The sequence below is a fragment of the Adiantum capillus-veneris genome, chromosome 7 (assembly GCF_014529385.1).
Source record: "Adiantum capillus-veneris isolate H3 chromosome 7, ASM1452938v2, whole genome shotgun sequence".
NCBI lineage: Eukaryota > Viridiplantae > Streptophyta > Polypodiopsida > Polypodiales > Pteridaceae > Adiantum > Adiantum capillus-veneris.
The window spans coordinates 32,343,203-32,369,395 of record NC_140937.1 but is presented as its reverse complement, the minus strand read 5'-3'; the positions used below and the strand labels follow the sequence as shown (position 1 = coordinate 32,369,395).

The following is a 26,193-nucleotide window of genomic DNA, read 5'->3' as shown; positions in this document are numbered from 1 at the left end:
CCTCGTTTTCTTCCACTTCGGGTTGCTCATCTGGTTCCCCATCTTCGGACACATCACCTTTACAAGGTTTCAAGAGACTCACATGAAATGCCCTGTGAATCCTCCAAGTATTGTGAATCCTCCAAGTATCAGGCAGTTTCAGTTGGAAGGAGACATCTTTGATCTTTTCGGAGATTTGGAAAGGTCAATAGTATCTCATACTAAGATTTGGAAAAAGCCTCTCCTTTCCCTTCTTCTTTCTTAGGCGTGCCTTCTCAAAACGTAAGAGCACCCAATCATCCTCCTTCAATTTCAAATCGCGTCGATGGCGATCCGCTACCTTTTTCTGTCTTTCCTGAGATTTCTGCAAAGCTTCGCTGACCTTGGCAAAAGTCGTGTCCAAGTCGCACGTATACTCATCGGCTTCAAAAATCTTATCTTTCATGCTTAAGAAGGGTGGAACCTTCGCAGCACCTTCAATAGTCTCAAATGGCGCCTTCCCCGTCGAAGAGTGTATCGAGTTGTTGTAGGCAAAATCCACCAAAGATAGATACTTTTCCCATTGAGTCTTCTGATCAGAGATATAAGACTTCAATAAATCTAAAACCACTGAATTGGCAATCTCAGATTGCCCCTCAGTCTGCGGGTGGAAAGATGACGAGAACTGCAACCGCATACCAATATTCTCCCAAATTGCCTTCCAAAACAAACTCGTGAATCTGGGGTCCTTGTCGGAGACAATCGTCTCGGGCATGCCATGTAATCTGAAAATCTGTGCCACAAACAATCTCGCTAAGTGATCCGGCTTGACTGTTTTCTTCACTGGAATGAAATGAGCATGTTTGCTAAATCTGTCAATAACAATCCAGATACCATCATGACCACTCTGTGTTCTTGGGAGATCAAAAATGATATCCATTGCAATACGTTCCTAGGGACGGGTGGGTATGGGCAAAGGCTGTAACAATCCCTGTGCTTTATCCCTGTCAACTTGACCTTCGGGCATACCAAGCAACTGCGCACAAACTCGTCCACATCCTTCTTGAGTCTCGGCCAAAAGAAGTATCTCTCTACCCCTTTCATGGTGGTAGCAATGCTACGGTGACCCGTAGAAGGCGGACAGTGGCATTCAGTCATAACCTTTTCCCTTAACGGCTGTGTAACGCACAACATGGTTTTCCTCATCAAGTAGCAATCTCGAATGGAATATCCCGCTATCATGGACATTCTTCAAATCGGGCCAATCACAGATAGTCTCTATCTTGGCCGGATTCATCTGCACTCCTGCTGCTTACAAAATGTGTCCCAAAAAGTGTATCTCTGGTAGGAAAAAACTCACTTTCTTCACATTAATCACTAACGTAATGCCAGATGATCTCTATGTTCTGCCTCATCCTTGGAGAAAACAAAGATATCGTCAAAGAAAGTGCCAACAAATAGCTTGTACTCTCAAAAAATCATGTCCATCATCCGGTTAAATGTCGCAGGAGCATTGGTCAGGCCAAAAGGCATTACCAAAAATTCAAATAACCCAAAAGTTGTCCGAAAGGTTGTCTCGTAGACGTCTCCCGACGCGATTCAGATCTGATGATATCCACTCTTCAAATCAATCCTGCTAAACACGAGGATCCTTGTAATCTGTCGAGTATATCATCGATCCTAGGAATCGGAAATCTGTTCTTGATGGTGATTTTGTTGAGAGCTCTATAATCGATGCACATTCTCCAAGATCCGTCTTTCTTCAAAACCAACAACACTGGAGAGCAATACGGTGAAGTACTAGGTTGGACAAGACCCTTTTCCAAGAGGTCTTTCACTTGGTTCATAATCTCTTCATTCTCGGCTCGGCTCACACGGTAAGGTGGCCGGTTTGGTGGTGTGCTTCTAGGTATCAGGTCAATGGTATGATCTTCGGGACGAGCGGGTGGTAGCTCGCCTGGCAGGCGGGTGGTAGCTCGCCTGGCAAGCCCTCCGAGAAGCAATCGGCATGAGAGTGGAGAAAATCTTGGCGTTCTTTATCAAGTTCAAACATATTAGTCCTATCCTCATCACTCAACTCTTTCATAAAGATCGAAACAAACACACTGGATTTCATTAACTTCGAAATGGCGGAAGCCGATACAATAGGGACAGACTCGCCCTTAAGTTTGATTTCAAGTACAAAGGTTCTGCCCTTCTCTGTGGTCAATGTCGCTTTCTTCGCCCGATAGTCAACTACGGCGTTGTTCTTGTGGTACCAGGGAATTCCCAAGAGAACATCACAACCTTCCAAAGGCATTATGTAAAAGTCCTCATGCCCCAAATACCCCTGACAATGCAACCGACGTTTGCCAATGATAGGTGTAATGGCTACGTCCCTGCCGGGTGCCGCTAGAACTACCTCCGCAAGTGGTCCCATAGGATCGGGAGTGATCTCGAGCCATGCCGCCAATTGCGGTGAAATGAAGTTGGCCTTGGCTCCTCCATCAAAGAAGATTCTTGGTCTTTCACTTTGCCCCAAGCTCGACAAAGTTCTGTACTCGTCCATCGTACTGGGATCGGTACCCACGCAATCTAGAACCAGTCCTGTTTTCACCTTGCCTTTTCTTCCACGTTCCTCAGCTGCTCTCGAACTCTCAGGCCTCTCGTCGTCCTTGTCGTTATGTTCTTTCTGTGCCTTTTTAGGGCACTTCGCGGAGATATGTCCAGTTTCCCCGCATCCAAAGCACTTCCCTTCCTTGATGTAGCGAGCTCTCTCCTGAGGAGTGAGCTTCGATCGTGCATCCTTCTTCTTTGGGTTACTCTTCTCTTTCTACTTTCATTTGTTGAAGTCTGTTCGGCCCCTTGTGTCATGATCTCATCGGTGGGGTAGGTCAAACTACCTGAGTGAATGGCAAAACCCCGTTTCGCATGACTCATCAACTCCTGAATGGAAGCTGACTTTTGTTCCAAGCAGTGATCTCAGATCTCTGTAGGAAGACCCAAGGTAAACCGCTCAATCTGTTCCTTGAACAAGGTCTTCTTAAATGAAGAGGCAGGTAGAAAAGAGCTCCAGAATCTCTCGCAATAAGTGTCCATTGTATCCTTCTTGGTCATTCGAAGATGGTTCCAAGCAGTTCCTATGTTGCGTACATACTCTCGAGTCAGCCATGAAGAAATAAAAAGCCTCTTGAATTTCAGCCATTTAACTTGCGCAGTCTTGTTTAATAGAAGCGTGGACCACCAGGTTCAAGCATTCCCCTTCAAGTAAGAGGCAACTCTCCGAATCTTGGAGTGCTCTGAGTAACACCCTCTCGCAAAAGCAATCTCAAACTGCTGTACAAAAGACAAAGCCTTCGAAGCATCTCTATAACCAGAAAACGTGTCAAATTTAATTGACTGTCCACCTTCCTTAAACTCTCGGACTTTCTTGCTTTTGTCTTCCAAAAAGTCATACTGGTTGGCTTTGTAACAATTCTTCTTCTTTGCATAAAAGTTGTTGTCATCAGAGTCCGAACTAGACGAGTCGTCTGTAGAACTGTCAACCACGGGGCGAGATTTACACTTCTTTGCCTTTTTCTTGCCCTTTCCGAAGCGTTGCTTTTTGCTTCGCTTTTTGCCCTTTCTCTCTTCTTCGCTCGAGTCAGATGAGCTAGAAGAATTGTCACAAGAAGAAGAAGAAGAAGAACTGGGTACTCCTTCAAATCGAACACGCTTCTTCTGCTTTCTTGCCTTTTCAAAAGTAGACTGACGACCCAAATAACCCGGGAAGTCAGTGCTTTTTGTCGTGCTTTTTACTTTGTTCTGCGAGTCAAAAAGCTAAGCAATTCGTGCATCAACCACCTCTTCTAAATCTTTCTCTGTATACACCTTGGGAGTAGGAGGTTTCTTCAGAGCGGGTTTGGAGGTGGTTTGTGGTCTTCTGCCATTGCATGTGCACCTCCTCGAAAGAAGTCTGGCTCATATATTTTGCCAATTTCGGGTCCTTGGCAAAATTAAGCATCATCTTTGTTGCATCGCCGATCGATTGTCGACGCTCCGCCTGAGTAGGCCGAGGCGGGCCATACTCCTTGCCTAAATCTTCGTTGTGATCCCTTCCCGCATCTCCGGATGCAGAGGGAGTTGACTGATCTTTGCCTGAAGCCATAGGTGTCACGAAAAAGGATCGGGTTTCCCGTAGGAGAGAAATCGGCCGCGCTCCGATAACACTGTAACAGACTTGGACACTCCAAGTCGAGAATCTACCACGAAACCACAAATAATCACTTCAAACAATTCACAATTCACAATTGATTCGACACTGGCCCGCCGGAGTTCCGTGCCTAGAGATATTGGCCCCATAGACTGGCGCCCCTTTCGGTATTTCTTTTTGTATGAATCTGTGTTCAAAGTACAAGAGTGCGAGCAAGCGCTCACACTCAGACTCTGCGTCAAGATGCTCTAAGTTGTGAGTGGCCTACCCACATATTTAAAGAGTTTACAAGGGATGCTAAAAGCAGAGCCCAAAAGCTTGTGAAATAAAGCAGTTCAATCTTCTCTCTCTCAAGCCATACTTGTGGCAATAAAGCAAAAGCTTTTTTGATAAAAGCTCTCTCTCTCTCTGACTCCTTGCGTAGGAATTAAAGCAAGGCCAAAAGCTGCCCCAACTTTTCGTAAAACGCAGAGATCCGTACATGCTGCCTGTGGCATATTTTCCGCGAAATGCGGGCCTATCCGTACTGCAACGCCACGTGTCACATCCTCCGCATTTTGCGGGTGTCCGTATTGCAGCCAGCCACGTCACCACTTGGTTGGGCAGTCAACAGAGTATGTGTGTGTGTTGTGGCACGCCACGTCACCAATTTGTGACACCCTAGGCCCCAAAAGCAATTTTTCATGAAAAGCCTTTTAACTCAACAGCTTCTGGTCCAAAAGCAATACCAAAAATCTGCCAACGTAAATCACGGAATTCCGTACAATTGCCACGTCAACAGTCAACGCAAAACGCGGAAATCCGTACAGTCTGCCACGTCATCATGTCAGTGCAATTTTTGAAAATCCAATCTGCCACGTCAGCAGGCCAACGTGAATTGCGGGTTCATCTTCTGTTGCTTCTGCCTCTTCACTTAGGGTTTAGGGCCTTAGGCCCCTCGGCCATGATCTGCAAGTTAGCTCCATTCTTCAGGGCTTTGACACGTCAGCAGTTTGTGACATCCCCCCTTCTTGAAAGAGAGTAATCGTCCGCGATTACAGCATATCTGCAAAACAACTCAAGTTAGCTCAAAAATTTCCGAGGGACAACCAGTTCGCTCTTTTTGTTAAGAGTTAGCTTTTCCTTTCGGCTCTTTTGATCAAGGAGTTGGCTTCTCCTCTTGGCTCTTTTGATCAAGAAGTTCGCTTCTCCTTTCGTCCAGATCGGAACTCTTGATATTCCGGCGTAGTAAAAGTAGCCATCACACCCAGACCGCACTGATCTTCCATGGGTGTCTTGATGCACTAAAATTACATACCCAGGCAATCACATCAATCTCATCCAATTAGGAATATTCAGTGGTTGGCACATCAAAATGCAACACAAATGCTCACATATGCATGTTACAAGACATAGAAACATAAAGCCGCCGATGAACACTCCTCCCGCATAACCTAACAAGGTCCGGGCCGGGAGATATTCAACGACTCCGTCATCACTCCTCCCGCATAACCTAAAAAGGTTCGGGCCGGGAGATGTAGAGGCCTTTTACAACCAAACGGCCCCCAAACCGCAGTCTACATCTTTTGGAGGTGCTGAGAGTAACCAATGCTCAGACTTCTTAATACTCCTCCCGCATTACCATCCAGGTCCGGGACAAGAGTCCCAACAACAATACTCCCCCTGTAAATAACCACAAGGGTCCGGGCCATGAGTAAAAACAGCACTTTTCAATCATTCAATACTCCCCCCGCAAATAACCACAAGGGTCCGGGCCATGAGTATGAACAAGCATTCTCAAACATCATTTCTCACTACCCCACCTGGGAGTAAAATCACCAATCATTGAAACCAGTATTAAAACCAAAGTCAAACAATTCAAATCGGCACCAAGTCAGGTTCAAAACAGATACCATCCATTTCAAACAAATTCCAAACAGGATCACCAAACAAGTCCTCAAACAGATTTCAAACTTAAAAAGCAATCTCGACATCAATCGAGCTCGAAACATCAATTGACTTTCCATCCTGAAACATGCACCAAAAAAATTAGGGTTGGGTCCATTCCATAGGGTCGTAGCCGAGCACAGCATGGTCCATGAGCTCTTGCACAAACAGTGTTTCTTTTGCGGCGATGGTAGTCCCAAGATAGCAATCGCACTGGACCTCCAAGGTCATATGCTCGTGAAGAGACATCTACAGAGAGATGTCAAGAAATTTCAAGTTATAATCCGCTAGGGTTTCCATGGCAAACATTTCAGGATACCCCACTCTGCCAGAAGTTGCACTTCGAAGGAAGATGTTAACTTCGGGCAAAAATTTTCTTGAAAGCTTGCCAAGTTCTGGAAGTGTGAGGCTGGTAGCTATAGACATCAACATCTGCATGGCACTGCTTTTGAGAAAAACAGTGACTCGAAACAAATCTTAGATCCTTCTCTTACAAGTGATCTTTTTGGCTTATGCCCTGTAAGACATGAGTGGTGAAGACGGGAGCGCACCCGATGCGCGATGAAGTAAGGGTGGGAGTGGCTAATAAGTCCGGAGTCAGAGCACGAAGCTAAAATTTCCAATGAGCTTTGGAAGTGTGATCTTGCTCTGTCTGCTTACACCTGACAGACTCGCCCTTCAGTTTAATATCAACTACAATGGTTATGCCCTTCTTTGTAGTCAAAGTCGCTTTCCTCGCCCAATAATCGACCACGACGTTGTTCTTGTGGAAACAAGGAATCCCTAAGAGAACATCACAACCCTCCAAAGGCATTATGAAGAAGTCCTCATGCCCCAAATACCCCTGACAATGCAACCGAAGTTTGCAAATGACAGGTGTAATGGCTACGTCCCTGCCGGGTGCCGCTAGAACTGCATCCGCAAGTGGTCCCATCCGATCGGGAGTGATCTCGAGCCGCGCCGCCAATTCCGGTGAAATGAAGTTGGCCTTGGCTCCTCCATCAAAGAAGATCAAGGCCTCGATCTTTCACTTTGCCCCAAGCTCGGCAAAGTTCTGTACTCTCGTCCATGGTGTTGGGATCGGTACCCACACAATCTAGAACCAGGCTTGTTTTCATCTTGTCTTTTCGTCCACGTTCCTCAGCTACTCTCGAACTCTCAGGCCTGTCGTCGTCCTTATTATTCTGTTCTTTCTGTGCCTTTTTAGGGCGCTTCGCGGAGATATGTCCATGTTCCCCGCATCCAAAGCACTTCCCCTCCTTGAAGAATCGTGCTCGCTCCTGAGGAGTAAGCTTGGGTCATGCATTCTTTTTCTCTGGGTTGCTCTTTTCTTTCTACTTTCATTCCCAAAAGTCTGTTCGGCTCGTTGTGTCATGGCCTCATCTGTGAGGTAGGTCAGACTGCCAGAGTGAATGGCAAACCCCCGCTTCGCATGACTCATCAACTCCTGAATAGAAGCTGACTTCTGCTCCAAGCAGTGATCTCGGATCTCTGTAGGTAGACCCAAGGTAAACTGCTCAATCTGTTCTTTGAACGAGATCTTCTTGAATGAAGAGGCGGGTAGAAAAGAGCTCCAGAATCTCTCACAGTAAGCATTTATTGTATCTTTCTTGGTCATCCGAAGATGGTTCCAAGCAGCTCATATATCTCGTTCATACTCTTGCGTCAACCAAGAAGAAATAAAAAGCTTCTTGAATTTCAGCCATTTAACTGACGCAGTCTTGTTTAAAAGAAGCGTAGACCACCAAGTGCGAGCATTCCCCTTAAAGTAAGAGGCAGCTCTCCGAATCTTGGAGTGCTCTGAGTAGTGTCCTCCCGCGAAAGCGGTGTCAAATTGCTGTATAAAAGACAAAGCCTTCGAAGCATCTGAGTATCCTGAAAAAGTATCAAATTTGATCGAGTGTCCACCTTCCTTAAACTCTCGGACTTTCTTGCTTTTATCTTCCAAGTCATACTGGTTGGCTTTATAAAAATTCTTATTGTTCGCATAAAAGTTTCCGTCATCAGAGTCTGAACTGTCTGTAGACAAGTCCTCAGTAGAACTGTCAATCTTTGGGCGAGATTTAGACTTCTTTGCCTTTTTCTTACTCTTTCCGAAGCGTTGTTTCTTGCTTCGCTTTTTACCTTTTCTGTCTTCTTCGCTCGAATCTGAAGAGCTAGAAGAACTATCAGAAGAAGAAGAAGAAGAAGAACTGGGTACTCCTTCAAAGTGAACACGCTTCTTCTGTTTCTTTGCTTTGTCAAATGTCGACTGACGACCCAAATAACCAAGGAAGTCAGTCTTTTCTTTTGCTTTTTGCTGTGCTTTTTGGCTTTCTTTTGCACGTCAAAAAGCCGAGCAATCCGTGCATCAACCACCTCTTCTAATTCCTTCTCTGTATATTTCTTGTGAACGGAAGGTTTCTTGAGAGCGGGTTTCGGGGGTGGTGTTGTGGTTTTCTGTCTCACTGCTCGTGCACTTCCTGAAAAGAAGTCTCGCTCATATATTTTGCAAATTTTGGGTCCTTCGCAAAATTGAGCATCATCTTTGTTGCCTCGCCGATCAATTGACGACGCTCCAGCTCTCGTCGCTCCGCCTGAGTAGGCCGAGGCGGGCCATACTCTCTGCCGGAATCTTCATTGTGATCCCTGCCCACATCTCCAGATGCAGAGGGAGTCGACTGATCCTTGCATGAAGCCATAGGTGCCGCGGAAAAAAAATTGGGGATCGGATTTCCCGTAGAAGAGAAATCGGTCGTGCTCTGATACCACTGTAACAGACTTGGACACTCCAAGTCAAGAATCAATCACGACAGCACCAAATAACCACTTCAAAACAATTCACAGATCACAATAGATTTGCACTGGCCCGGCGGAGTTCCGTGCACAGAGATATTGGCCCCAAAGACTGGCGCCCCTTTCGGTATTTCTTTATGTATTAAATCAATGTCAAAGTACAAGAGAGCGGTTAGGGTTTCACTCTCAGACTCTACGTCCAGATGCCCTGCAGAGTGAGCCCTCACCGCTTATTTAAAGATTACAAGAGATGCCCAAAAGCAGAGCCCCAAAAGCTTCCAGTTCAAAAGCACAATACTCTCACAAGCTCTCTTGAGGCTTTGCATTAAAAATAAAGCAAAAATCTCTCTCATGCTCCCTCTCACACAATTGGCGTGGAAAAAGCATCAAATTGCGTCGCTCAGCTGGCTGCTTTTCAGCTCCGTAAAATCCGCCGCATTTTCCGGAAATCCGTACTGCTTGCCACGTGGCATTTTAGCCGCCAAAATTAGGGTTTCCACCACAATTAGGGTTTCAGCCAGCAGTTAGGGTTAGGTTTTCAAGAAATTAGGGTTTGCAAGAATTAGGGTTTCTGGCAGTATCTGCTCTCGATAGCCACGTCATCACTTTGTGACAGGAGGCCTAGCGTTTCCAGCCAACAGCAGATCAAGACCAGCGTTCTTACAGACCACAGATCAACCTAGCGTTTTTGCAATTGCAGATCTACATCAGCATTTTTGCTGATTCCCGACGACAGAACCATCCCTAGCAGTAGTGTTTTCAGTTTTCAGCAGTTAGACTCCGCACAGCAGCCCCCAAACCTTGCAGATCTCACCTACAAATCCTCGCCGCACGGTCAGATCAGCCAGCGTTTTCAGTTTTTAGACCGTTGTTCGCAGATAACAGCATCTGCGTTTTCAGCGCATCGTCGTCGCGTCGTCGCCATCGTCGTCCTCGCCGACACAGAGTCAGAATTCAACAGATATCAAATTTGCAGAATTCAGCCCCTAGCGTTTTCAGATTCAGCCCGTCTCGTCGCCATCGTCATTGTCGTCGACATCTTCAACAAGTTCATTGCATCTAGACCATTATACCAGATTTGTGCAATCAATAGCATAGACCTCTCTCGCCATAGAGAGTGGGGCCCTTGGAAGAAGGTTTGACAACATTCTGGCGTCGTATTCTCTTCTCTCTCTGTCTCTAAGTCTCAGTACCTTCATTCACAGTGTCATTCACTTTGTTTGCGATCATTTGCACTTTCTCACTAAAGGAACGGAAGGCTCTCCCTTCCGTAAGTAAAAGGAACCCTTGAGCACAGATCGGAGCACTCATCTTGAGCAAAGTTCAACATTCACTTCCGTTGCACCTTACATTGTCACAGTTTCACTTCCAGATTGTCCATGTACAGGGACAGAAGAACTTGGTGGCAGATGCTTTGTCTCGGAAGCCATTAGTCTTGGCTATTTCCGCGATTCATCATAGAAGCTTCAAGGCCATGGTCGATCACTACGCCACACATCCAGATTTTTCAAATGTTTTCAGTCGAATACAAAATCGGGAGGTAGTAGCGGGATATTCCATTCGGGATGGCTACTTGATGAAGAAAATGATGTTGTGCGTTACACAGCCGTTGAGGGAAAAGGTTCTAACCGAATGCCACAGTCCACCATTTACGGGTCACCGCGGCATTGACACCGCCTTGAAAGGTGTGGAGCAATAATTCTTTTGGCTGAGACTCAAGAAGGACGTGGACGATTTTGTACGCAGTTGCTTGGTATGCCAGAAGGTCAAGTTTGACAGGCATAAAGCCTAGGGATTGTTATAGCATTTATCCATTCCCACCCACCCCTAGGAAAGCATTGCTATGGATTTCATTTTTGATCTCCCGAAGACACAAAGTGGGCACGATGGTATCTGGACTGTTATTGACAGATTTAGCAAGCAAGCTCATTTCATTCCAGTGAAGAAAACAATCAAGCCTGACCATTTAGCGAGACTGTTCATTGCCCAAATATTCAGATTACATGGCATGCCTAAGACAATAGTCTATGACAGAGATCCCCTATTCACGAATTTGTTTAGGAAGGCTATTTGGGAGAACATTGGCACACGGTTATAGTTCTCGTCATCTTTCCATCCGCAGACAGATGGGCAATCTGAGATTGCAAATTCAGTCGTACTGGATTTATTGAAGTCTTACATTTCTGATCAGAAGACTCAATGGGAAAATTTTTTGCCCTAGTGGAATTTGCCTACAACAACACGATACACTCTTCGACGGGGAAGGCACCATTCGAGATTAGTGAAGGTGCTCCGAAGGTTCCACCTTTCCTAAGCACGAAAGATAAGATTTCTGAAGCCGACCAGTACACGAGGTACTTCGACACTGCTTTTGGCAAGGTTTGGGAGGCTTTAGAGAAATCTTAGAAAAGTCACAAGAAGGCAGCAGATCGACACCGTCGCGATTTGAAATTAAAGGAAGACGATTGGGTGCTCTTACGAATTGAGAAGCATGCCTGAGAAAGAAAAAGGGAAAGAAGCGGCTTTTTCCAAAGCTTAGCATGAGATACTATGGACCTTTCCACATAAAAGAAAAGATAAATGATGTCTCCTTTAGACTGAAGCTGCCCGATACTTGGAGAATTCACAATGCTTTTCATGTGAGTCTCTTGAAGCCTTTTAAAGGCGATGTGCCCGATGATCGGGAGTCAGATGAGCAACCCGAAGTGGAGGAAAGCGAGGAGATACTCGTTCCAGAATATATACTGGCACATAAAGATAGAAAGATTAAAGATAAAGTGATTAGGCGGTTCTTGGTTAAATTCAAGAACTATCCTGCATTGGATGCGAAGTGGATGGAGGAGGAGGACCTAGCATATACTCCTCAAATCGTGAACCTTTACCTAGAAGCATTCGGTTTAGCATAGTCTACTCCGATAGAACCCCGATTTCAGCATGGGTGAATCTAGTGCAGTGGGCATGCACAAGACGGGAGTCACTCGCTCCTTTGTCAACAGATTATCCCAATTTTTTTTATATATAGTCACTGATGTCCCTTTGGGTTTCAGGGATACTGTTGGGCTGACAGTATTCTATTGTATAACTTTATGAGCTGGAATTCCCAAAAATGAATATGATACTGATTGATTAGTACTTCAATTGTTTGAGTGCAGGAACTGATAGACGAAATGACTATAGCATTCGGTCTCATAAATCTCTATAGACATGATTGCAATATGGATTAGTTAATCGGGCATCTGTGAGTTCCCAACTGGATCTAGATGCGATTACTAAATACGTGCCGATTAATCATGGTCTGAGATTTGGAATGATTTTGCATGTGATTTGTCATGTGATGTCTTGTGATGTCAAGTGATGTGATTGTCGATTGGTACATGTGCTAGATGTGTTGTGCCTAGTGCATCGGTACTAACAAGTTTACGGCCTCTGTCTGTTTTGCAGACGTAATCGAGGGCGATTACAATGCTTTCAATAGGGGGGTATATCACAAATGGATAACGTGGCAGTAAACCTCGGACACACTCTGGCGGCAGCAGGATACGGACCCATAAAATCTACTGACATACTGACGTGGCATACCGTACGGACATTTCCGGAAAAAGCGGCGCAATTCGCGGAGATGCTGATGTGGCATGGCGTGCAGAAATTTCCTGCTTTTACGCTGGCTGAAATTCGCTGGCTGATTTTAGCAATGCTTTTGGGATAAATTGCTTTATTTAGAGAAGTTTTTAAGCTACTGCTTTCGGGGCTCTGCTTTTGGGCATCCCTTGTACCAATAAATAAGTGGACAGGGCCTCACTTCTCAGAGCCTCTGGACGCAGAGTCTAAGAGTGAGCACCTACCCACTCTCTTGTACTTTGAACACAAATTAATACAAAAAGAAATACCGAAAGGGGCGCCAGTCTTTGGGGCCAATATCTCTAGGCACAGAACTACACCAGGCCGTATAGACTTAATTGTGAAGTGTGAACCGTTTTGAAGTGAATCTTTGTTGTGTCACGGTAGAATCTTGACTTGGGGTGTCCAAGTTTGTTATAGTGTTCCGAACTGTGCTCAAGGGTTCCTTTTACTTACGGGAGGGAGAGCCTTTCGTTTCTTAGAGAGAGAGTGCAATGATCACAAACAAAGTGAATGCTTCTGTAAATGAAAGTGCTGAGACTGAGAGAGAGAGAGAGAGAGAGAGAGAGAGAGAGAGAGAGAGAGAGAGAGAGATAGATTGAATTATCGTCCACGGAGGTCAGATATGACCTATGGGACCAGAAACAAAACATTACAAAAGATTCCTTCTGATACATATCAGTTAAGGACTGAGGGTCCAGCGAAGGTGGAAAATTGAAGATAAGGTGGAGTGACCTAAGTTGGGGTAGGTGATAAGGAGGGAGCCGATTTGGGAGTTCGGAACTCCTGGATGATGGCTTTACCTCCTCGATAAACTGCCCATTTCCCTGCTATGCGCGCTGCTCGCATCTTTTGGAGTTCGGCCTTCTTCTATTTGAGTTGGGTGGGTGTGAGATCTTCAGCAAACCAGATTTTTGTGTCCTTGAGAAGCCTCGATTGCTCAAGGATCTTGACTCGATCCGCTTTGGTTTTGAAGGTGAGGATTGCATGGTTGGTACGATGCTCGTGAGCAAGAGTGGTGATTGTTGCTGGATCCCATTGTACCATGTGGGTTGTTCTTTGGATGCGAGCGAAAGACTCGTGGAACTTGGTGTCCCCCTCTCCTTGCCAGTCGCTTGGAAGTCCGCCAATGCGAACATTGAGAGCGATGTCATCTTGTCGCTGTCGTTCGCGCAGCGTAGACGCCACACGATCTTCGACTTTGCGAAAGACGGCATCTTGCACTTGAGTCTTGACCTTGGTTTCTACCTCCGTTTTTGTTTTGTTGAGCTTGATTTCTATCTGTTCCATCTCTTCCTTCTTGGAGCTCTCCACTGCGCTAAGTCGAGACTCGATGGCTACGAGTCTTTCCTTCAAATCTTCATTTTCCTTGCGAAGTCTTTCAACTTCACTTCGAAGATGAACCATGCTGTCCACCTTTGGGGGTGTTGCTACGACCCCGGGGAATGTGGGTTTTCCTCGAGATGAAGCCCGAGTAGTCGCCATGGTAGGCACTCAGACAATGACTTAGGCCTTAAGATGCTCTGTGTATTGACACCTTAGGGCTCTGTGGGAACAGCGGTTTATTGGTTTAATTAAAAAACCTGAGGGCTTTGTGTAGTCGGTAGCAAAAGAAATTTCTGTGTAGTCGGCAGCAGATCGACACGGGATTGAAGTTGACACTAGGCCTGTGGAATGGGTTCGACAGTAAGCTGTGGAACGGGTTCGACACTAGGCCTGTGGAACGGGTTCGACGAGTTCAATGGCCAACTGTGGAGCGGGTTCGACAGTAGGGTGAAAGCGACAGAGAGTCGGGCTCGGCTGAGGGCGAAGCTCATATACTAACGCCTCCCCACAGGGCCGCCCTCGCCCAGGGGGAGACGCAGAGACACAGAGAAGGGCTTAGGAGGCTTAGGGTTTGAGAGAGAGAGAGAGAGAGAGAGAGAGAGAGAGAGAGAGAGAGAAGAATACGACACCAGACGGTTCTCAAACCCTCCTCCAAGGGCCCCCCTTCTCTATGGCGAGAGAGGTCTATGCTATAGATTCCACAAGTCTGGTACAATGGTCTAGATGCAATGGTCTTTCTGACGATGTCAACGACAATGATGACGACGAGGACAGGCTGAAAACTGAAACTGCTACGGCTGAAATGCTGGAATCTGCAAAAACGCTGATTTTCTGCTGAATATTGACACTGTGTCGGTGAGGATGGCGATGACGACGACTCAACGACGATGCGCTGAAAACGCAGATGCTGAAATCTGGAAACTGCGGGCTGAAACTGTAAACGCTAACTGACTCGACGGTACGGCAAGGATCTGGTGCGGGTAGGTGAGATCTGCGAAGCTAAGGGCTGAATCTGCAAGGGCTAAGTGCTGAAATCTGAAAACGCAACTGTGTTGGCTGATCTGGCGCAGGGAAACTGCAAAACGCTACGCCTAATCTGCAACTGAAAACGCCACGCTGATCTGCTACTAGAGGAAACGCTCGGGAGGAACTGCTGCAAAAAAGGCTACTGGATCTAGGATCCAAAAACGTTGGTTGCTTCTGTTGGCTGAAAACGCTAAGGGCCTTCTGCTGGTCTTGCTGAGAAGGTGTACTGCAAGTCGCTTGAGCTTCTTCTACCGGAAATGGGTGCCCCCTATCTGCTTATATACCAATCTCATGTTGGGTCGAGCAAGCTCCCCTATAGCCCCACGACCTTGGAAATGGTGAAATTAAATAATAAAAATGCCAAATGCCTATAAAATGTTATGTCCCAAAACTGGCAAGATTTGGACCTTTTGCTTGGACAATGCATATGTTGGGTGGTACTAGGTGTGCAATCAGAGCATATGCAACAGCTTTTAAGTACCTGGACATGCACGGCCTGCGCATAGGCTCACAAAGGTGCCAAAATACTTCCTAAGCTAACTTGAACCCTAGACCTAAGATAGCTTGTCCACATGCACATAGGGTTAGATGTGCCCGTACATCCATAGTCACATGGGGACGGGGACGGGTCATGGGGACGTGGCGGGTCCGGAGGACGGGGACGGGGACGGGGCAAAACAGGGGACGCGCTTTAAAAAACACTAGTTCTTTGATTATTTAATATTGAGACAACAGTGATGAACACTAAGAGCACAAGATTGCAAAGAAAAAGTGGGTTTTGTACTCATATTACATAATACCAAAATATAACAAAGAGCATGCAGCGTGCGCGCACGGTACACCGTTGGTGTGGTGATCAAGCATCAATCATCCTCACCAAAGGGCAAAACATAATGATGTACAAGTGAAGAGTGGATAAGTAGAGTTTAGCATAAATGGGAGTCAAAAAGGGAAGGACTCGAGTTAAGAGTCAAGACTCAAGAGGTCTAGACTTTAGACTCTACATGTAGGCCCATGGTGCCAATTGAATGTCAACTGGCTCTGCATAGTCCATTTGATCCAAAAAATCATCATCAAGTGGTGTTGTCTCAATCTCTCCCTCTGCATCTATCTGTCTCTGGGATAGGATCATCCTTTGCAAGTACCCACTCCGCGAAATGATAAATCATCACTTTGGTTTGACTTGGAAAGCATCTTCAAATTTGATGAGACATATATAAGCTCATTGGCTCTCTGCACATCAAGACGATTCCTCTTCTTTGAGGCTACATGAGCATACACACTCCAAAGTTGCTCCAAGCAACTCGTACTGCATGCTTGGCTAAGAATGCGAATAGCCAAATCCTGTAAACCGCCCAATCCCAGCCCAAACTTCTCCCACCAAAGAGCACTCCCCATCTCAAAGCGAGATGCTTGTGCATCAGGCATGTGACAAATTTCTCCGTTTCCATTCCTGTAGACATTGATTTGCCTCCGAATCTCGGTCCTTTCCTTTGGGTCGAGCACAAAACCATTCATCACCTCTTTGTCCTTCCAATGGTTCCCTTGCTGGAATTGTGGATCCACTACATAAGCGGCCGCACGAAGAGGAGAATGGTAGGCATTCCACCTCGACACCCTCAAGATTCAAAACAAAGTTACAAACTCAAGAGAGTAAACTTGTAAAGAATAGGGAAAACTTAAAAGTGACTCGTGCGACGTGAATACCTATCAGGGTCGGTCACAAATTTTCCAAGAGAGTCAACCATGGTGTCCATGGCCTCATATATCTTGCCGATGCAAGGCTTCATGGAATCCAACACCCACAAGAGGTGGATGATAGGCTTCACCATTTTGGAGACTGTCTTTACTTCCTCCCACCATTCTGGATCCTCGCCGCAAGGTCAGATCAACCAACGTTTTCAGTTTCAGCCCGCTATTCGCAGATTTCACCATCTACGTTTTCAACGCATCGTCGCCATCGCCAACACAGTGTCAAAATTCAGTAGATTTGCAGATTTCAGCCCCTAGCGTTTTCAATTTTCAGCCGTCTCGTCGCCGTCATCATTGCCGTCGACATCGTCGGCAAGTCCATTGCATCTAGACCATTGTACCAGATTTGTGCAATCAATAGCATAGACCTCTCTCGCCATCGAGAGTGGGGCCTTTGGAGGAGGGTTTGACAAGAGTCTGGTGTCGTATACTCTCTCCCAGAGGTAGATCGGTAAGATCGCAAGTCGCCGACGAAGGTACCGTCTCCAATGCTGTAGCAGTCCAAAATAACCACTTAGACAACCACTGGATGGTGTCCAGACGAGCAAGGGAGGGATCAACCGCACAAAAGGTAAAAATTCAGCTTGCTTTCCGCCCTAAAAAACGCTGCAAAGGGTAGTGAAAACGCTGCTGTAATAGAGATGTCAGCGTGCCTGCACGCCACCGATGGGTACGGGAGTGTCGCAGAGTGTCAAAGGAGGGGGTTCTCGCACATCTCAGCCGTCGAGGGGCTGAAAACAGAGAAAAAACAGCGAGTAATCAATGCCAAAAGAGTGCCGATTGGGTGTAGATACCTGACCAAGGGGTAGATCTGCAAGTGCCAGGCAGTAGAAGGGTCTCCCGTACAAGTCTTGGCCGCTCCTGATCGTGCAAGAGGCTTAGCGTTTGTTGAAAAACGCAGCAACCTCAGAAAACGCAGCAAGGGGAAAAACGCAGATCTAGTGTAAAAACGCAGGCCTGTCTCAACTCCGATCTGCTACGTTTTGATGCAGGGAAGGAGCGCCAAGGGAGAGAGAAGGAGATCGTAGCCTTTATCTAGGCTGGTCCCAAAAAACGTTGGCTTAGATCTGCAGAAAACGCTAGGTGGCGTTTTGCAGTTTTGTCGCGATGGAAACTGGCAGAAGTACTAGCGCTAGGCTTTGGAAGTGAGATCGTTGAAGATGCTCCACAACTTGGCGACTAATACCATGTGAGAGTGACCAGCGGAGAGGGTGTGAGCCAAACGCACCGGAAACATTGGGGGGGGGGGGGGGGGGGGGGGGGGGGGGGAGAGAACACAAGTGTTCTGCAAATGATGCTCTCAATACACAATGTATGTCTACAATACCCTAACCATTTCATTTATAGAATGTTAGGTTGAGGTAGGGCAAAATGTGTAACTGGTGCAAAAAACATAAAAGCCCAAAAATGGCTAAAAATGTGTGCACCCAGCCAGGCTCAAGAAACGACCGGCCGGACACGTACTAAAGTGTCCGCCCATGCAATCTACATGATGTGCGATGGGTGGCCAACCCGGGACAATCACTAGCCGTACACATGGCGAAGCAACGATGGTGTAACTCTAATAGGCATCCCTAGTGTTTCTGTTGGCTGCTCTCATCCCTAGCGTTTTTCTTCACCATAAGCAGGGACTGCCAGGTAGATAATGGGCAGCGAGGGCATACCCCTTGCGTTTTTCTTCTCGGAGCATCTACAAGGAGAAGATATGATCACCAGTATGCAGCACCACAGCAAAGGTGCAGGCACCAGAGAGGAGGTTCCATGCTCTCGACACGAGACATGTTTCCCTCTTTCTTTAAGTCTGTTCTCTTGCTAGGAGGAGATACCGCCAACAGGAGGCTAGGGCAGCCCATGTGGAGACCGTGTCAATGGTCTCGAGTGCAGGAGCAGTTGGCAGTGTTAGTAGCAATTGTAGTTGTGTACCTCAGGTCTATCCATAGGCCATGTCAGATCTATGCCGGACCACCCTTGGTCACTTGCATAAGCAGCTTGTTATCGGCATGAAGAGCCTTTCCCAGATCTCTCTCTCTCATTCTCAGATGTCCTCTCTTTCTGCCTCATACTACATAGTAGCATAAACATGCCAATGTTGTCGCTGTATACTACTGAGTCCACTCCTGAACCCTTAAGAGGGAATTCCCAAGCTAGATCTAAAGTAAGAATAATAGGCAAACAAAAGCGCTGTAAACCAGCTCACTGCACCTGTACAAGAAGGGAAACCAGCTCACTTGTCCATTCGTCCTTCCCTATGAAAGGAAGGTAGAAGGTCAACATGGAGTGATGCCTGTTGTCTACATAAGAAGCAGAACCCTAAGACCTATGAAGCACATAGGGCTAAGACCATTGCCACTCATCTCAGCTGTTGCGAATTCCCAAGATAAGGACTTGCAATCCACACAAAAAATTATACAAGGGAGTTCTTATGAGAGTCAAATTATCATGGATCTTTGCATTCTGTACTTCATTCCAAACAAGGATCTGCGACAAAAGCCTCCCACACCAAGAAATAAACCAGGAGCGTGCCACCATTGGAAGAACGAGTACCCTGAACACGATGAATCCCTGGAACCAATAAAGGGATACTGTCAAGAACGTGGAGTTACTCATATTATGAGTAAGCTACAGTACTAGTCTAGGTGGCTGCTCGGGCTCAAGCTGAACTGCAGGACAATGATCAAAAGAAGGGCTCAGATAATTCTCTTAACAGGTCCTTCTAGTGCAAAAGAAGGATGAATCCCATCCCATATGTGTGGATTTTCAAGCTTTGAATAAGCTCACTATCAAAAATGTATTCCTAATCCCACGAAAGTACGATTCCCTGACAATTAGAATGCTAAACATGTTTTCACTCATGTAGGAAGTGCATTCAGCTGCACATTCTTCATGTAAAACTGTGGAAGTTGGACATAGGGACATCTATAGGCACCACTCGAACTTCATGATACCATCTTTTGAGCCCATGTGATTCTACCATCGACAACTACAACAAGAAAATAAAATTGCTTGGGCTTGCTGAAATGTCATCATACACAGCATGCGAAGACCCCCTCTACCTTGATGTGGCAAAACAATTACAGAAAAATTATTGTGTAACAAAGGAAAGAAATGTGTACCTTCAAGCAACAAATGTACCAAGGGCTTGAAGTAATTAGCTTCAGCCATTTGTACCACATTTTGAATGTTGTTTGAAAGATTTCTTAACAGCCGTTTTGCGTCTTCTGCTGCTTCCTTATTCCCACTATTTGACATGGTGACCAACAATAGAATGCATCCCTGCACTTTGCCTATTCTTTCACAAATTGAAGGCTCCTCAGAAAGCTCTAAAAGCAGTGCTACTGCCTGTCTGCCTTCTTTGACATCGCGGGCTAGAGAACGAACAGCATGTTGTATTGCTCCTGCCTCGACTATCTCTTCCTGTTGACACAAAAGGTTGGAGGTCATGCTAAAAGCACAGTGACTACATCTTCTTTTGAGAAAATATAAATCTCACAATGGTACCTTGATGATAGCACTATCAGCAGCTAAGCTACAAAGAGTGGCTAAGGCAGACCGCCTGATATAGTGGTGCTTATTAGAGCTGGAAAGCAATGAACTGATGATAGGTATGAGTTCCTCTTCTTGTATCCAGGCCTTATGGGTAGAGCTTTCTTCGCTAAACCTATGCAACTCCTTCAGAGCATCAAGTTTTTCCTGCTCTACATCTGACTGAAGCTTGCATTTGGTAGCAGCAATACGGAGACGGCTATTCCGGTCACTCCAATCTTTGATGCAATTACGCAGAGCAACGTTGGGCTGGACATCCAACGAACGTAGCTCAGCCTTAGTGATTGGACATGTCCTGTGGCCTGCACTAAACCATGCCTCAATTGCCTTTCTTTCCACTGTTTGACCTGATGCAATCTCTACTGGATCTTCCATAACCTCCTTGGTGATGGGGCAATAGAAAGGCTGCCAAGCAGGTAAAGGCTGTGCACCAATTGAGCTTCGCCGCCTGTCGCTCTCTGAGTGGAGGGTCTCTGCTTGACTAAGGAAGGCTAAAATCTGATCAAGTTGCATTGCCTCTGCTTGACTTTTTCTAAGAAGTGCCTCTTCTTTCTCCTCCTTTAGCTTCTCCAGCTCTTTCTGCAAAGATGCTGGATTGTTTGGCACACCCACTGCCCGTGCAATCTGAAGAAGCACCTCCCTTGCAGAATCCCTGCCAGCCTGCCCCTCTCTCATTCCCACATCTAGCTTCGCAATGATCTCCTCCTCTGCCACGGCTGCCTTGAACTCAACCTTTTGCATAAGCCCGTATAACTCCACAGTTTTATCCCGGGTATCCAAAGAGATGTCTAGAGTAGCTATGGGGATGAGGCTGAGACACCTACCTATCTCATGAGTAACATCTTGTAACCGTTTTACAACATCTCTACAATTGTATAAGAGAGAGATGCGGCTTTTGTTGGTGCACTCAGAAATCAGCTCATGTGCAGACTTGATCTCGAGTTCCAGGGACTCAAGAGCTAATCTGGTGGGCGGTGTATCCCTAACATTTTTTTCTTGAAGCTCTCTGAGAACAGGGTCGATCCTTGCGAGGTATCTAGAGAGCTCATTGAAGTTGGACTGCTCTATGAGAACATCTTTGGCAGCCACAGCTGTTGTGAAGAGTTGTACAAGCAGGCGCGACACCACCTCAGAGATGGGTGCAAGCAGCACATTTCCCACACCTCCCCGGAACATGCTTCCTTCTCGGTCTAGGTCCTCTGAGAAGAAGACTCACATTGCACAGAGCAATGGGTAACTTGCAAAGCTCGCAGCTTGCCAGTTTCTCCAAGCTCAACTGATCGTGGAAGCCACACAGAGAGAATTAAAGAGCACTTTATACCCTTAATGGTTGACCATCTCAGCCAAGGAGTCGGAAAGGACTGGCCGCCGGCCTGCTTGGAAGGCTGAAGCCTTTAAGGGCCAAGGCTTGACCATTGAGTCCGGGCCTTGACCTCCCTTGAGAATCCCTCCAAGTTCCGTCCCGTTGAACACTCGGAGCCGTCGGATGCACTTCATAGCCTACAAAGTGTATGCAGGCTTAGAGCGCCTTCCTGCAAGAAGGCCTGCTAAATTGGAAGGCCTTCCAACCTTCCCATAGAGCACGCATTTTAAGGCCATGCCAGTTTGCATAAATTGTAGCCCCAAAGCTTGAGAGTAATGAGCGATTGTTCCAGCTCGTTGCTCCGTGGCAAAGCTCCAATAGAGATTATGCACGCTTGCATAGCATGTGGAAGATGTTGTGGGATGAGAACCTCTCTTTATCTCTCTCTCACCACCACACTGCATCCAGTGAGCACTAACTCGCCATAAGGGGAAATGGAGCCATGCCATTAGCAGGTCAAAAGTAACCTACATTATCAGGTAAAGAGGCGAGAAGCGGTTGTAGAGGGTGGTTCAACCACCCTCCATTTGTAAAAATAGTGGAAGTCATCGGCTACTAAACATGGCCATTTGGTTGGGGGGTGCTTCAATCAACCCCCACATTGTTCTTCTGCCTTCACAACTTGTGCCATCCAGTCACCACTCTATTCGCACCGGCAAGTCAAGTTTTGTAGGCTGCAATGTTGTAGAGCTCATCGGTTGCATGCTGCAGGTGTGAGACAAAATGGGCTCTCTACAAGTGATTGGCTCTTGAAAGTGATGAGCCTATGAGGAAGATGTGAGCAGGTTTTCGAGCCTCACCATATATGTGGTAGCAGAGCGAGAACCACAGACACATAAATGTCAATCCATGGGATGTAGATAATCCGACTAGTGCATGAAGGCTATGAGAGGTTGTCAATCTCCCAAAAAAACTAGTCATAACTTACTACTCTTAAGTGTCAATCGCTACTGAGTGTCAGTCACCAAAAGCTAGTCTTTCAACCGCAAGCATACATGTGCGTTTCAGTGAGCTAAAGTGCTTCAAACAGATCCAAACTTGTTAGGATAGTAAACACGATCAAATAAAACCTCCTTAAGGTCTCAAATTTTTGATCTGACACTCGAAAAAAATCACACCAATTTTTAGGGACCTATTTTAAGCATGTTGACTTTGACGTGTAATATACTCAATAGCTTCGTCTAAGGGATCTCTATCTTCTCCTATGTTCGGCATTCCAAACGGATGCATAAATCAAGAAAAACAAGCAAAAAATAGCCCTAAGATAGTCACACAAAAACTTCATAAGACACTTACATCGAGAACTGAAGAGCTTTCACATGTGATCGCAATGTCTATCATGAATTGACAATAGCACTTCACACGACGGAGATATGAGCACAAGAAGCAAGAAGGTAGAAAGAGTACTCAAAACGACAGAGCGCTCACTTTCATATATGGCTTATAAAAACTGGCAAACTAAGTACCTTGACTTATTCAATCACAAGTTAGAATCCATCGCCTCCAACCTACGCAATAAAGGCTCACATATACAAATGTAAAAATAATAATTATAATGGTGATCGATCGTATGCGGTACCACTTTTAGTGCCATGGATTAGCTTAGTTGAGGCTTAGCTGCTAACATTTCCCCCTTCCTAGCTCGTATCATCTCCTAACACGACCAGATGTAGGTTGGTCCATGAGCTAGTTCTCTTTGGTGAGGAGCGTCAAAAGTCTTGTGGGTAAATACTGGGGACTGGAACATGTCACTTTCCACCAAACCGTGCCCTATATAGGTCCTGCCTAGCTAATAATAGGGACCCCCCTGTACCGCATGTCCGTCCTGGCCCTTGGCTTGCTGGTCTTACCCTAGGCCTAACATTACTCCCCCTTGGAGAAGCGTTTCCATCCTCGAAAACAAAAGTGGTTGTATCTTCATAAGAACACTAATGTTTTCCACAGTGGTATCCTTCATGGATCCAGCTGTTCATTTGACAAGAACACGGTTCAATAGGAGGTTCAATGAAATCAAGAATAAAATCTTGATTTTCTACATTGTTGTCCCTTTGCAATAGTCTTGTGTAATCGTCCCATATCCAACATAGCATTTAGAACTCACTTGAGTATGATAAAAAAGTTATCACAACTAAAATGTACCCAAAAGAGTAGCTCTTTTTACTTTCCATGAAAGTAACTGGCTGACGTAACTCATCAGCAATGTATAAGTCATTGACTTGTTATCAATTTTCATAAGTAAACAACCCCACCCTAAATGGTTTTTAAGGTTGAGAACCTGACTTACACATGAAGAGATTAAACCTAGTCACAAAGCTTTACATATCCTTTAGCACAAGATTACACTTGTAATTTGTCTATCCCCTTTGGATAAATGATAGTATTGAGGTGTGTTTCCAAATGTTTACAGACAGTCTTCCGAAATGACTGGTAAACAGGGATCACAATGCCTTACAACATGAATGAGAAATCAACAATGTTATAAATAACCATCTTGGTTAACTTGAAAGATCCACAAGCACCCAAACTGAGCCATGATCTCTATCAGTGATTGTTAGATCTATGTTATGAATATGCATGCTGCTCCAAATCTGCCTTTGCTAAACACTAAGGCCCATAACACCTAGTGTGCATGCGTTTAGCAAAAACAGATCCAAACCTGTATATCCATGACCATACTTGCCAATATTTATGGCGAATATGATGCTCATAGCACACATGAAAGAGGAGTGTAAATAGTTTTGAAAAGAAACTAAATACTTTCTACTGCAATCATTGGCAAGCCTTGCTGAAACATTTGAACCATAATAGAATGTGAAACATAAGTCACTTCTAGGTACAAACAATGAAACATTTTCATTTACAACACATAGCCTAGCTATATGCATAAACAACCATCCATAATGTTGTTTAGCAGCACTTGGACCTTAACAAGCTAGACTAGGTTTATGGCCACTGAAATTGTTCTTCATACGATGTGCTCAAAATGGTCTAATAAACGGATTGGACTAGCACATGTGGACTTTGTCATGACACAAAAGTCAAATAACGGGCGCTAGTGTCAGTCCCAGAGACTCATAATCTCCACATGTGGAATATGTCTCATATAAGGATGTCTGAAAAAAGAACATCCTTCAAGTACGAGATGTACTTGGGTGTGGAGGTAACTGTAAACAGTCAACGACATGAGTGAGAGGGACCCTCATTAACCTTGCTCCACGCTAGCTAAACCAAACTCCTTGAGTTTCTAGACCACGTTGTATCCCATGTGACAACATGTGCCAAAGAAAACCCTACATATAGGTCCATAACTGCATAATGCAGAAATGTATTTGTGACAATGCGGCCCAAAATTCTTTACTCTTACATGACCTTGTCATGCCGCTGAAGAGCAAAATGGATGAAAGTATTCAAGCTTATTCATCCGACCTGAAAAAGTCAAGCAAATCATATTCAAAAAGGGAATAAAACCAAATCATGTGCATATCTGGAGGTTGAACATAAGGTTCACTTACCCATAGTCACGTGCACTTTGCAAACCTGAAAGAAACCAATGGAAAAACAAGCATTAGAAACTGGTAACCCCGGGTGTTGCCTTTGCAATTCAAACCCCTTGGTTAGCTTTTGTAATGTCAAACCGCTTAGTTAGACTTTGCATGAAAACTGCAGTCAAAACGGCAACGAACATAGTCTATTGTGGTCAAAAGTGAGTGGAATCAACTGAGAAAGTTGAATTTGTCCACTACCCCTTGGTAGATTGCAGACTTATTTCCTTGAAAGTACAACTGTGTTGAGCTCAAATCATAACTCTCAACACCTATGGAGTGATTGTGTAATGGAATTGGCTATTTAGCTTGAGAGTAGCGGAAATTAATGAGAGTACTTTTGAGAAATTACTTTGTGAACATAGCGGGTGAGCATAATTGAGAATAACAACATAATCATAACAATTAGTTAACTTGGCATGAGCAATACTTTTGCAAGAGAGAGAATTGAGAGAACATGACAACAATTGAGGACTGGATTTATGTGGAGCCGGTCCCCCCTCCAATAGGCATTTGTATTATGATTTCTCCCATGAAGAGAGACTAGTTACAATAAAATCTTTGTGTTCCTTGTGTGACCTAGGTGATGCAATGAAGATGGAAAGCTTCATGCATCACAAGCATTACATAAACTTTGAAGAAAGCTTTAACTATCCCAAGCCTCAGTCCCAAGACCTCAAACACCTTTGAAGGTGGAGAGAGCTAGCAGGGAATGAGGGTAGGGAAGAGGAAGAAGAAACATTTCATAGGAGAAAGAATTAGTTCCTCACTCATCATAACTCTTCTTGCTAGCATACATAATAGCATAGTAATGAAGATGGAGAAGATGGCAAGCTTAAGCATTGAAGCATGGCTCTTGGTTGGATTTGCACTTCATAGCCAAGAGTGTTGGTGTAAGCTCTCAACCTCTACTTGCTTGGAGAAGGAGAGGGAGCTCTTGCACTTTGCATAGCACACAATGAGAGTGTGTGTAGGTGAGTATACCCCCTAAGCAACCCCCTAGCTTCCTTTGGTCGACCCCCCTTGTAGCTCATGCTTGAAGCTCATTGGGCCCCTCCAGGCCTAGCCAATCACAAGCAGGAGGCAATACAAGCAACAAGGGTAGCCTTGGGACAAGTGTCCCCCTTTCCCCTTTGAGAGAGAGGACTTGATAAATCCAAAATCAATTAATTAAATCTCCTAATTTATCATTG

General features: G+C 45.4%; 1 protein-coding gene across 2 annotated transcripts in view; it reads right to left on the bottom strand.

Moving 5' to 3' along the window:
- LOC147453647 (U-box domain-containing protein 43-like) overlaps positions 1 to 21,596 on the bottom strand; it is a 39,726-nt gene extending 18,130 nt beyond the window's left edge. Inside the window, exons 1-2 of one of the 2 annotated variants that reach the window (XM_086515767.1) lie at positions 20,051 to 21,596; positions 19,666 to 19,966 (exon numbers count right to left, since the gene is read on the bottom strand). In XM_086515767.1, coding sequence (XP_086371893.1) covers positions 19,666 to 19,966; positions 20,051 to 21,271 — 1,522 coding nt within the window. In that variant the 5' untranslated portion in view covers positions 21,272 to 21,596. The remainder of the gene's footprint in view (positions 1 to 19,665; positions 19,967 to 20,050) is intronic. The other variant, XM_086515766.1, reaches the window with a different exon arrangement.
- Between the last annotated feature and the right edge of the window lie 4,597 nt (positions 21,597 to 26,193).